The sequence below is a fragment of the Tachypleus tridentatus genome, chromosome 13, assembly GCF_004210375.1.
Source record: "Tachypleus tridentatus isolate NWPU-2018 chromosome 13, ASM421037v1, whole genome shotgun sequence".
Taxonomy (NCBI): Eukaryota; Metazoa; Arthropoda; class Merostomata; order Xiphosura; family Limulidae; genus Tachypleus; species Tachypleus tridentatus.
Window position 1 is genome coordinate 119,709,956 of NC_134837.1, and position 14,349 is coordinate 119,724,304.

The following is a 14,349-nucleotide window of genomic DNA, read 5'->3' on the forward strand; positions in this document are numbered from 1 at the left end:
CCATTTTGTTATAGCTACGATAACTCTTGAATAGCCGATTCATTATAGGTATGATAAACTCACGAATAGCCAATTAATTATAGTTATGATGAACTCATGAATAGCCAATTTTATGATGTTGCATTTAAACAATCAAACAGTTATTGTACTTACTGAGGTTTTTCAGTGAAAGATAGATAAAATGACAGTAACAAAAAAAAAAAAGCCAAAATATCTTCTTAAAGGTTAAGGTGATGGATTTCCTTGTATTCTCATATATATACTCACACACACACACACACACATATATATATATATATATATATATATATATTGCCAATAGAGGTCAAATACAAATTATGTTTAGTGTAAATGGTTGCATCTGTTAAATCCTTCATAAAATAATTTATAAACTACATTAGTGTTCAAATATAAAAATGGCTTTTACCCCCCTCTTTAACATTTGAAATTACATTTTCACTGATAATATATTTATGATAAATCAAAAGTGGAGAATCAATAACCATGTATACTGCATTACTTGGAATTTAAGACTCACCTTTCTTTACATTGTTCCAAACTGAAAATTAGGATGCATCTTAAATTTGTGGTATTATTTTAGACTCTTCTAAAGTCTCAAAAACATAATTTTCCTCAAACAACAAACTTGAAAAAATCCTGCATTGACAAATAGATTGTATTATATTTTAAAAAGAACTTAGCTTAGAAAGACAAAAAAAAGTACAAAATGTCAAATTTGCTGATGTCAGTGCCTCTAGTGGTGCAATTGGATATCACCATTCTCAGTCTGTGTGACTTTCCTATTGTTCAGATGCTATGTTATTGTGTTTTTTTTAGTTTTATTGCATTTTTTAACCCATGGAAAAATGCTTCACATATGATGCTGAATTTAAAAGAGAAGTTATTTGTGCGATGAACAGATTGGGAATCGTGCAGTCACTAAAAAGTATGCAGTGAGTGAAGCAAATATACATTGTTGGCATGATATAAAAACCAAGTTGTTTTCTTGTAAGAAACAAACAAACTCATTTTCTGGTCCAAGAAAAGGAAGGCAGATGTTGCCGTTTCAAAAAGTTACAAAATAAAGAACTGCCTGTAATGAGAGAAGTCTTAATGTGCAAGAAATAATAGTATTCCTTTCAAGGCTTCTCTGATGTGAGAGTTTATGAAGAAAAGGTTTATTATTATGACAAAGGACAACAATTAGTCAAAAATTGCCATCAGATTTTGAAGATGCTGAAGATGGAACTAATGACATTTTTTTGGGACAATACTTAATCAAGTGATGAAGATACTTCAACTTCAGAATACAACAGTGAGCAGGAAGGAACACTATTGCAATGAAAATTTTTATTTTCATGTATATATTTTTATCATATTTCACTTTAAATACATTATTAACATTTTTGATTCATTAATAAACTGTTTTAAAACATATTTACTCTTGCTGATTATCATCCAAATTTTTTCCTGAAAATCCATTTTTAAAAGTAGGGTGCATCTTAAATTCGAAGTAAAACAGTATGTATATACATTAGAAAGTTATAAAAATTTTCTATGGAGTCCTCTGAAAACATTTGAGTAGAAACACTGTGGTAAGAGAAAGTGAATTTGATAATTACATATTTGTACTAATCACATAGGCTTAAAAGTTTTTTAGATTTAAAATCTGAATTTGTTTTCCTCAACAGTAAAGGTTGTGAAAGTATTTGTGTTATATCTATGTCACAGGATACTGGTTGTCCCTGTGTATTACAGAGCTCTGAATTTTGGAATTGGCAATACCATGAAATATTTCTTACTGATACATTATAACAGTAGCAGTCAATCTCTGATGGTAGCTATATTCAAAGGTTTTAATGTGTGTTAAATATGTTGTTAGTAATGTAGCAATGGTTTTTTTAGGGAAATTAGATTTATAATATTGTATTTTATTTTTATTGAATAGGATCATGCAAGGTTGGATGTTTAGTCATAGTCAAGATTTCTGGACTAGAGATCGTTCAAAAGCTCTTCTAACATCAGTTCCATTGGTAAATATTGATATAATTAAATTAGAATTAACTATTTGGTAAATATTGGTATGATAATTAAATTAGAATTAATTATTTGGTAAACATTGGTATGATAATTAAATTAGAATTAATTATTTGGTAAACATTGGTATGATAATTAAATTAGAATTAATAATCGCATTATAATTAATTATTTTCCTGCATTATCTGTGTTACTAATCATTTACACACACAAAGATGCTGTGTCCTTTGATTATAATAAAGGTCTCCTGATGGGAAAATAAGTTTAAAGACTTGCAGCATTAGAATCTGGAATATTGTTTTCTATTGGATTCCTTAATGTGGGTTTGCTCTAAAACAAATATAAAATAGATTAAAAGAAAAAACTAAATTTGATCAGAACAAAGTTTCAGTATTGCATAAATTATGCTGATAGATATATTTAATGACTTTTTTTTTAGTATATTTATTTTGTATATATGTCATATGTTAGCTTAGCCAAGGTTTAAAAGACAGTTACTAATTGAAAAGATTGTTCTCCATTCTTTAACACTAGAAGGATTATCTCAAAACATTCTGTCTGATACTCGAAGTAAACAGTATCTCTCTACCTTTGCACTTTCACCTGTAAACTGTTTTTATGGATTTTTTTTATTGTAGAGAGAAATCAGACTTTAACTTGTTAGTGGTACATAATGTTAATATACAAACAAGTAAAACTGTTTAAATGATATTAACTTCTAATCAGAACTTAGCATGAACTTGGTAATTTGCTTAGTTAACTAAAGGTACATTTCTTCTTATGCATATCAGAACTTATTGTTCAGTCAGTTGACTACTTTCACTATAAAAGACATTTTTTTCCGTAATCTCAGGAATATCTCATGAGATTTGGAAGCTAAAGAAGATTTCTGGCAGTCCTAAATAGGTATTAGTATTAAACTAACATAAACCTTCAAATTTTGGATACACAACTTTTACAGAGGGTTCATAAATTATAAATTGTAAGAGAAACTATAAAATATTTTTGCATGTGGAACTTTGATGCAATCAAATTTGTTTATTTTTAGGGTAGAATGATTGTACTTGACCTTCAGTCTGAGGTTACTCCTCAATTCCAACGTTTGGAATCGTATTATGGACAGCCATTCATCTGGTGCATGCTTCACAACTTTGGAGGGGTTTTGGGTCTCTATGGTGACATGGAATCAGTAAACAAGGTAATTCTGATGAATGCTTCACAACTTTGGATGGGATTTGGGTCTGTATTGTAACGTATAATCCATAAATGAAGTAATAATTTTACTTATGATTCATTTTTTACAGTTTTGAAGGGTTGTTGTGGGTTTATGATAGTATGTAAATAAGTTGATTCTTCCATCTGCTACAGTAGTACAGAAATCTTCAAATACATATGAAGCAAATGTGAAGTTTCTTTAAAATGTGAGCTTTTTAATATCTTGATTCAACTGAACCACTGTAGATACTTTTATTTGAAGAGATGTTAAACTGACCCCTTATAAGAAAAGGAATATTGACTGTAGTTCCAAATTTACTACATGTCTAAATGAAACATTACAAACTTTTAGTAAAATGTATGTGTCATTTGTACACAAGAAATCAGATGTATTACAAAAGTAATTTTTCTTATGAAACATGAGAACTGATTATATCAGTCTGACACAAACTATTACAATGTCCATGTAATAAGTAAAACAACTTTTGTGCATCATAAATTTGAATTTTGACTTTGAATAACTCTTGATCCTTGAAAATACATATTTACAGTTTATTTATTATCCCTGTGCACTGTATCTGGTATTTTTAAGTAACACTGTATAATGTATCTGGCATTTTTAAATAACCCTGTACAATGTATCTAGTATCTTTCAGTAACCCTGTACAGTGTATCTAGTATCTTTCAGTAGCCCTGTGTATGATATTTTTTATAACCCTGTGCAGTGTATCTAGTATTTTTCAGTAACCCTGTGCAATGTATCTGATATTTATTATGAAAAAGTATAGAGTGAAAGGAATAATTGATAACTCTGGTATTGCATATTTGATGTCAAACTGAAAGGCATTCTCAAAAGGCCATGTGGGTTATCATAATGTAGGAGTTGCTTAGGCCCATGGAAGCTTGTGGATTTGTATAAAGTGAATATACAATAACGTATAACCTCACATAGGATTCTATAATGGATATAACAAGAGCATAAAACTCATTTTTCACTGCCTGATTTGTGAAATCTAGGGGGTGAGGGATTATTGCCCCTCACATTTGATGTTTGTAACATATTATCTGCTCTTCCTGCATTGTTAAACCATATTTTTATAGTTGTTGGTTTGACTTTTTTGTCACTTTTGTGTAAGTTATTTCAAACCCGAAAATAGTTCAATGCAGCTTTCTTTTCAATAGGATAAGTGTGTAGAAATCTCTGTTCAAATTAAAATATTTTAATTTATTGAAATAAAATAGACCAATTCCTGAACTTGAGGGAGATAAGGTAAAGGTTGATGGGTTAAGTATATGATATAAGCTTGTGTTTCTTTAAAATACTTTCACATGACCCCTGCAGCACTAAATCAATTAAACCTATGATTTTCTTTTAGGGACCTTTCCTTGGACGATCATTTCTAAACAGTACAATGATAGGAACTGGTATTGTACCAGAGGGAATAGAACAAAATGAAGTGATGTATGAACTCATGAATGAAATGTCTTGGAGAAAGAGACCAGTGAATTTGAAAAAATGGTAAAGTTCATGCTATATTTTATGGGAAAGTTTGGACTAAAAACACAAAAACTAATAGTAAAGTTAACTTGGTATCTTTTTTTAATAAGAAGTAGGATTACCAACCTCTGTAAATGAAGCTCAAAATAAATGTTTGTTGTAGTAGAGTTTCATAGTTTTCTGCAATCAACATGACAGTTATTGTGCTAGACTTCAGTTAATTTTTATACTCTACAATTTAAAAATGATGGTTCTTAATAATATAATAAAAATTCAATGAGGTTCAATTAATTTGCCATTTTGATAAAGTTATAGAGAGAATTAACCAGAAATACTGTCTTCTTAACTTTTATAATAAGATAATAGACCAGTAAATACATTATGAAACAGTAAAAGTGACAGTAAGGTGAGTGTGTTTTGGTAAATTTGTTCATAAGATAATAGACAAGTAAACACTTTAAACAGTTGCTACCTTTTCTTGATCCAGAATATTAACAATTCATTGTTTATTTGTCATGCTTGTTGTTGAGTAAACATATATCAGGTCATCCATTAAGTAATGTCCGATTTTAGGTTCAGAAAAAGAGAAAGGATTTCAAATGCTTTTAATGCTATTTAATCAATAATGTATGTTCCATTATTATTAATTACTTCCTGTCAATGATTCACAAGCTTCTGAATGCCACTTTTGTAAAATTCTTGGGGTTTTGAGAAAAAGATTGCAGAGAGGGTAGTTTTGACATATTCATGTGTTCCAAGCTCTTTTTCATCAAGATAGTTCTGCAAATTTTGGAATAGATAATAATCATATTAGGCAAGGTCTGGAGAATAAGGAGGATGTGGAAGTTTTTCCCAGTAAAGCTCCTCAATCTTTGCATATGTGATCCTTCATGTATGGAGCCATGCATTATTCTGGTGTAACACAACACCTTTACAATTGATCAAAGCAGGCCTCTTTTCTTTTAGTGCAACATTAAAGCAGTCTAACTGTTGACAACGGAAGTCTGATGTAATCATTACATTGAGTGGCAGCAACTCAACGTGGATCACACCAATGATATCCCACCAAACCCTTAACAAGACATTCCTAGGGTGGAGGTAAATTATGGGCTGTGCTTTAGCCAGTTTACCTGTACTGAGTCATTGTTTGTGGCACATAACATTTTTATAAAATATCCATTATTCATCTCCAGTCACTAACCTGTCCAAAAAAGGTGAGTTACATTCACAAGAGTGCAGAGAAGTGCAAATGTCCACTCTTGCTCTGAGGTTGGATTTCAGGTTTTGACACCTTTCCAAGCTGTTGCAGATGACAGTGAACTGTTGAATGGGTTGAATTAAGCATCTTTGCTAGTTCTTCAACTGTTACAGCACAATCTTCTTCAAGTGCAGCCAGCAGCAAGTCTGTTAAACTCAACAGGATGACACTTAAGCTGTAGTCACCTGATCTGAATTTCTGAAATCACCTTTGACATTTTATTTCATTGAGAGACTCCACACCACAAACACCTTGAATGTTTTGTGTAGTTTCTCTTGCACTGTTGCCTTTTTTAAATTCATAAAGCATTACATGCCTAATGAAGTACTCAGACACATCCATCTTCATAAGGATTTATTTGATTAATGATTTGAAAAAGTGGAGTTGGGTTAGTTTCATTTATTTGTCTGAACATTTTTATACACTTCCTACTACATATTTTAGTAATTAAAGACTTCTATAAAGAGAGAAATGATGATGCCCTTTCTGAGTTAAATTTTCAGACATTACTTATGGGATGACCTGATATATATATATATATGACCATTACTTATTATAAGTCTGTCTATTAGGGTGTCAATGTATGCTTACAGAAGGTATGGAAAGGTTTCAGTGCAAGTGTCTAAAGCGTGGAAGCTGTTAAAGGTAGGGTCAATCTCTTCATAGAGTTATATTTCAACAAGTCTACCTTGTGTCAGTTCCTTTGTAGATTTTTTGTTATATTTTGGTAATTCTAACTAGGAATGGATGGCAATTAAATGAGAGTTTTGTAACTGATTACAGATGTTAAGAAACCAACCCATATCCAGGCTTGACAGAGACAATGACTAATAACTTTGACATGCTGCTAATTTCATGGTGATTTAACATCACTCTTGAAAATACAAACTTTGATTTATGCAAAAAACTCAGTTTTGTGTTTTGTATGAATCATTTAATATTTGATCCCCATCCTTACCCTGTGTTGTTAAACTAATCAGTATTTTCTGAAAATACAATTGCATTATATTTTGCAACAAACATTTGTAAATATTCTGGTATTATAGTAAAAGGGTACATACATTACTTTAATGAATGATCAGGATAAAAGGGTATGTGCATTACCTTAATGAATGATCAGGATAAAAAGGTATGTACATTACCTTAATGAATGATCCAGATAAAAGGTATGTACATTACATTAATGAATGATCCAGATAAAATGGTATGTACATTACCTTAATGACTGATTCAGATAAAAGGGTATGTACATTACCTTAATGACTGATCCAGATAAAAGGGTACGTTACCTAAATGATTGATCCAGATAAAAGGGTACGTACGTTACCGTAATGACTGATCCAGATAAAAGGGTACGTACGTTACCTAAATGATTGATCCAGATAAAAGGGTACGTACGTTACCTTAATGACTGATCCAGATAAAATTGAAGGGTACGTACGTTACCTTAATGACTGATCCAGATAAAAGGGTACGTACGTTACCTTAATGACTGATCCAGATAAAAGGGTGTGTACGTTATCTTAATAAATGATCCAGATGAAAGGGTATGTACATTACCTTAATGACTGATCGAGAAGAAGATGAACTTTCAGTATGGGACAAAACAACAAATAATTGTTTCTGAAACAAATATTCACCATTGTTGCCAAATATTTGTCCTTGATTTTTATCTTGTAATTATTAGTTCCTGGTTTTTCTTAGCAGTGAACTTTCGGAGTTTCTGAGCAATTCCAAAGTGATTTGTGTAACTCTAAATTTTTGTAAAACTTTAAAAATTTGTGTATGGAATCTCATTATACTAGTATAGTAGAAAATTGAAAAACAATTAATAAGCATAATGAACTGATTTACTTTTGGAGGTGCATACTGCATTTGTAACAAATGTTAGGCCAATCATGCAGTATGTTCCACCAAAATCAAACCAGTTCATTATGTTAAGTTATTTTTCAGTTTACTATTAACTTTACAACTTATTTGGTAGTCTCGGCACTTGATTAGGTGTGCTTGATATAATGACATTAAAATTAGGGGCAAATTATTTAATTAAATAGTAAACTTTTGTTTTATTTTACAGTAATTTTGAACTTTCTCCAGATCAACTGAAAGGAGATAATATAAGATTAGTTGGCATCAATCTGTAGGTGTTACATGGACACTTAAATAATATAAAACAATGAAAAATTCTCTTTTTTTTTTTATTCTGATTGTAAAATAGAAGTTTCTGTTTGATATTTTTCTTCCAGCGTAGTGTCTTCAACTGCACATTGTCACTAAAAGATCATGGAAGATATGTTATTGTTCAAAGGCCTTCACTGCATAATAAGCCTTTCGTAAGTAGAATGTTCAGTTTGTTTTTCTAAAGTCAACTCTTTAATTTGAAACAGTTTTCGTGAGATTTTTCTAAATAATTTTGCACATGGTTTTGTGTATTATAACAGTGAAAATATGTTAACAGTCACTATAGAAAGTTTGGTTTCAGTTTGTACTTGGCATTTTCTGTTAAATTTCAAATATGGCCAGGGTGGGTATGAAGTTTATTTTCATACAGAACAAGAAAACATTTAGTTTAATTGATTTATAAGTCTTTAATTAATAATCTTCAGTTGAAATTTTGTGCAAAAGTTATTGTTTAAATATTAAAAGTAATTTCTCTGGTGAGGTACTAAACAGAATAACAGTCCTGAAGTTTTTTTATAAAAACAAATTACAAACAGATGATTTTGATTCTTACATTTCTCTAATTTTGCCATTGTGACTCATAATTAGAGATGTTAAAAGGAATGTGGAAAACAAAATTGTAGTTAACTTGTTTTTATAGAAATTTTAGGCCTATTGATTTTTCTTATATACTTTTGGTCATAAAGGCTTTCAGTATTTAAACCCATAATGTTTAAAGTATTATACTACATGTATAGATACCATTTCATATGCTCTATTTCTCTTATTGTCTCACCCAAGTGATTAGTTCTGGTATTGAAAATAAAAAGCTCATTGGACAGTGTCTTGAGTGAGGCATATAATGGTTCTAATTTGTTAAAAAATGTCAGCATTATGTTTGTGATGGTAAAGTAGAGAAAGTAATTAGTTTTATGTTTTTCTGATAGGTATGGTTTAGTCCTGAGGATGTATTTACTGCTTGGCAGTTGTTTGTTTTGGCTAGCAAGAATAAATATTTGTCACAGCAGGAGAATTTCAGGTAAAAATGAAAGAACATTTTTCTCACTTTTTGAAAATAAAATTATATTTCTTTTCTTCTGTGTTTGAGTTGTAAATAACATAGCATGCTTGGTTCAGCTTCGAACCTTTCGTGTTAGTCAACAGATTGAAAAATTCAAGGCTTGAGTCATAACATGCTGCCAAGCTCTCTCCACACTTTCATCTGTGGGAACATTTTAATTGTGCCAGTCAGTGTCATTACTTGATTAGCCATGTACACAATAGATCTACTCTCCAGTTGTTCTATAGTTGATAAATTAGGGTTAACTGTCCATTAACCCTGATGCCTGTAACCTGTAAGACAGTTTTAAAATATCATTGTTTTATAATACACTTATAAAACCAAGTGATAAAATTCTTTGTGCTACTGTTGTTATTTGTACTAGTAACAACACTACTGAGTTAAAGTTTACAGTAAGGAAGATTTTTTACGTGTATCAGTATTACAATTTTATTTCTGATGCAATAATTCTCAAGCACACACAGGTGTTAATAATAAAGAAATTGTTTTGTACTTAAATTAACATTCAATGATTTAAATTAGTTGATAACAGTTACTTGTGTATGTACACATCAATACACGTGACTTTACAGTTCATTTATTTATATATGACAAGAAATTGAGGAAAAACTTGTGTAAATAATTGGGTAAGAAGAGAAATGTGTTGGGGTACTTAACAATCAAGAAGATATGAGTTGTTCCCAAGTGCTTGTTGAATCATTTGATTTCATGATTAAGGCTTCTCAGAGTTGTTTCCTGTTAATGTTAGATTCATACTTTATGATGGCAACATTATATTCAAGAAATCTGTTGTTTTTGCTCATAAATGGGAAGGAATTTTTTGTGTATTTTTAACTTAGTGTTTAAATTTCATCCTGTTTCATACACCTTGTATTTGGTGTTTCCTTGCAGGATGTGTTCATTATATGATGTTTTTAATCTCTGTTCCAGTTGTGAAAATTTTCTAGTTATATTAAAGTTATATCTAGTTGATAGGTATATAACATTTTCTGTCTATGGGTTAGAGTGATTAGGTTTTCTTCATCTTGTAGAGAATGTTTTGGGTTTCTTTATTAAATGTTTTTATTTTGTTTTTCAATTTGTTAATAGTTTGTGTAACTACTGTGACATGTAATTAGTTTATGTCAATGAATGAAGTTTGTAAGTTCGTTGTTCTGATACAGTACCTTACCCCCTCTCACATAATAGCTGTTCTTGATTTGGTAGTAGTCTCTGTGAGTGTATCAGAAATACATTTTCAGTGTAGGAAAATGTTCTCTTTTAATTTTTGGTAAGGCCCAGCATGGCCAGGTGGTTAAGGCACTCAACTCATAATTTGAGGGCCATTGGTTCGAATCCCCATCACACCAAACATGCTCACTCTTTCAGTCATGGGGGTTTTATAATGTGATGGTCAATCCCCCTATTTGTTGGTAAAAGAGTATCCTAAAAGTTGGTGGTGGGTGGTGATGACTAGCTGCCTTCCCTCTAGTCTTACACTGCTAAATTAGGGATGGCTAGTGCAGATAGTCCTCGTGTACCTTCACACAAAATTCAAAACAAAGTTTTGCTAACTAGCTTTGGGCTATTTGGGATAAACAACTCTAGTAACAAGTTTTAGTCTATTTAGGGTAAAAAAAAAACTAGTTTCCTGTTACAGTTAGCAATTATTAAATTTATCTTGTATTTATGGTGGTAACAAGGTTGGTCAAATTGAGCAAATAAGTAGGGTGCACAGAGTAAGAGAATATATAGTTTTAATAAAGACAAAACGATTGATGTTTACTTAGAAGGTTTTGGAGATTATTCAATTTAAGTTTCACAATTTCCAGATAAAGAAAAGTATTTATGATCTTAATATGAAAATAATTGTGTTTTCAGAGCAGTCAACACATTGACTCAATGCATTCATGGACAAGTATTTAGTAAAAACAATTGTTTTTTGTGTACAAAAGATTTTTTATTGTTTACTGAAAGCTTCCCAATTTTTCTTGACCATGTACCAAACATGGTAAATTTCATAGTACAGAAACTCTGGGGCCATGAACCGTAAGCCTCCATTTCATTGGTAATAAATTAAACCTTGTGTGACAGCTACAAGACTTCCCCCTTCCTTTGCCAGTAAACTAACCCTAGTGTGACAAGTGTCAGCCATAAGCCTCCCCCCTTTTTTTTCCCAAGTAAAATAATTCTCATGTGACAGCCATAAGACCCCTCTTCCTTTGCCAGTTATAAAAGCAAGCTCATTATGAAACATGTTTTAGGATGGAATACATGTGGTCTGAAATTTCTTCAGGTATGATCTTGTAGATGTAACAAGAGAAGCTCTGCAGTTATTGGGTGGAGAACTGTACCAAGCTGCTGTTGGTGCTTACAGGAGAAGAAATATTAGAGATCTCAGGTATGGACATGTTCCACCCAAGTTATATTAGGTAAACATATCATTTAAATGGACTTTTTTCCACATACTATTACGTGTTTCTAGTTTTGATTTTGAAATTCCTATATGCATACCTAATACTGTTTATGTATTTAAAATAGTGCATTCAGTTTTTTAGATAGTAAAACACTAGTCAACTGAAACAGTTTTGTGAGAAAAAAAAGTTTTCAACATTTTTTCTCGTTTTTTTTCTTTAATTATATTCAGAAATATATCCATAACTGTGTTGGATCTTCTTGAAGATTTTGACAAAGTTCTTGCTTCAGACAAACATTTTCTTCTCGGAAACTGGATAGAAAGTGCTAAGTCTTTAGGAACAAATGTTAAGGTAAACTCTAAGATGGATAACAGTGTGTTACTACTATATATTTAAAAGTTTATTTACTAGAGTTTATCTTGGGCTATTATACATAACATTATATTTCAGAAAATGTTTCTCCCCAACTATCATGTTTTTTATTATTGTAACTCATATTACAGCAGTGTTGCCAGAACTATTTATTTTTCATAGTTAGGGTACTGAGGAGAGTTTTGGTATACATTAAACCCTTATGATGACAGATCCTGATTCAAAAGTACTGTCACTGTAATTAACTTGTGAATGGAGCAAGCAGATCAAATCCATAAACGTATCCAGTAATAAATATTTTTATCTCTAATTATAATGATCATTAGCTTGGTATCCCAAATGTTACAATATTTAGTAATATCTTACAAGGTTCAGCTTATTGTAAGACAATTAGGATTAATCACAAATGTATTTACTAAGTTAACAATGCAAAATAATCCTATTAATAAAATATAAAAAAACAATCCAAATAAATACATAAATATTGAACATTTCAACTATGACCAGTACTGCTTTAGGGTAGAATACAACATGTAGCTTTTGGTTTTTACTCTTGCGTTATGCACGCAATAAGATAACTTGCTTGTTTCTGTTCATCTCAAAACAAGACGTCAAAATAATGATAATTAAGAAATACTTTATACAAAAGGTTTGCTGTACTTTGTAAGTCATTTGGGTAAAATACATGAAAATGGATTTATCCCGAGATGATGTCAGAGCAGTACCATTCTCACAAGAGGCTGTGATTCACTGTAGCCATCTTCCTGTGATACACAGTTCTCTTGACACTTCCATAGTCTTTTTAGTGTTCTAGTTAATCTTACTGAAGAAAAGAAAGTGTAACTATTTATATAGTGAGAGGTTGTGGTATAAGCTAAAATTATTAATATTTTATGCATCCATATACAAACATTTAATACCATAATAAAACTGTAAGAAAAGTATTATTTGTCATGCTTTTATAGAAAGTAAGATGTATATGTTTAAGAGGGATAGACCTTATAGATTTAATTTGTTTTTTGTTATAATGATGCTATGTAGCTTTGAAGCCTTAGGTTGTTTAGGATTTCATAGTAGAATCCTTTACTTTGTGATGTAATGTTCAATTATCTTTTAGTATGATTCAAATAGTAATTGCTTGACATTTTTAGTCCTACTGCTTGAAGTTACACAATCCATTCGTAATAAGATATGATTCAAATAGTAATTGTTTGACATTTTTAGTCCTACTGCTCGAAGTTACACAATCCATTCATTATAAGATAGGTACATTCAGTATTGGGGATAAATTTTGGATTTTCTGTTAATTTGTTTTCAAGGTTATCATGTTAAACACAGCTGCCGAAGTAAAGCAATGAATGTTGAAGAACTCAAATTTATCTTAGAACTGCTTTAAATAAAAATGTTATTTCAATGATAGATAGTATGAAGTAGTTATATGATTTAACTAACAGAACATTTGGGGTTTCCTGGGATGCATTGTACTCCAGACAAGTACACTTATATGGAGGCCTAGTGAAGTAGCATTTATATAGATTGTATGATAAACTGCATACATAAATAGCATTTGGCCCTGTGGCACAATGCAGCGAAAGGGATATTACTACACTTGCATTTAGTTAGTATAATTATTACAGTTTTATTAAGTAATTACAGTAACTTTGTAGGTACTTAAATGGGTCTAGATTCAGATATTACCATTTTAAACCTTTATGAAAGTTTGTCAAAGTATTTTTTAATACTTATTTCTTCCACTAGAATTATGTGGATTCAAGTGGATAATGACAAATCAAAACCAGAACTAACTTTAGATATTAAGTTGTTCATCCAAAAGGAATTTGAAATATTTAATTTTTTTTTAACAAACTAAGTCATGCTACTTTAATATTGTTGGCATTTTTGTTACAGTTTTTTTAGCATAAAGTAGGTTATAGTGTACAAAACTATGATATTATGAGTTTACGATTGGTGTTCCCTGTGTCATTGCTCTGTTTTTTCATTGTTTTTTTTAGGAGAAAAATTATTATAGTATATGAAACTAGAGTGCTGCAAATTAACAAAATTGTATGAGAAGTTATAAATCTTTTTACAAGCTATTGGTAGGAAGATAACCTGAGCAGAGCATGTTTATGTTATATTTCAGTAACAGTGTGAATGTGTTTGACCTCACGAGCCTCGGTTATGTTTTGAATTATCTCTTGCAGGAAAAAAAACTGTATGAATACAATGCCCGAAATCAGATTACTCTTTGGGGACCAAATGGAGAAGTAAGTTTGTCTTTTTGCAATATTTTAGATATTTAAAACATAAAAAAGGGATCTGAAATATAAAA

The 14,349-nt window shown here is 30.7% G+C and overlaps 1 protein-coding gene across 1 annotated transcript in view; it reads left to right on the top strand.

Moving 5' to 3' along the window:
* The window catches only part of Naglu (N-acetyl-alpha-glucosaminidase), a 48,619-nt gene that overhangs the window by 23,540 nt on the left and 10,730 nt on the right, over window positions 1-14,349 (top strand). The window contains 9 exon segments of the mRNA XM_076475541.1: window positions 1,949-2,033; window positions 3,086-3,235; window positions 4,629-4,771; window positions 6,581-6,653; window positions 8,255-8,341; window positions 9,116-9,207; window positions 11,525-11,629; window positions 11,876-11,996; window positions 14,222-14,284. Coding sequence (XP_076331656.1) covers window positions 1,949-2,033; window positions 3,086-3,235; window positions 4,629-4,771; window positions 6,581-6,653; window positions 8,255-8,341; window positions 9,116-9,207; window positions 11,525-11,629; window positions 11,876-11,996; window positions 14,222-14,284 — 919 coding nt within the window.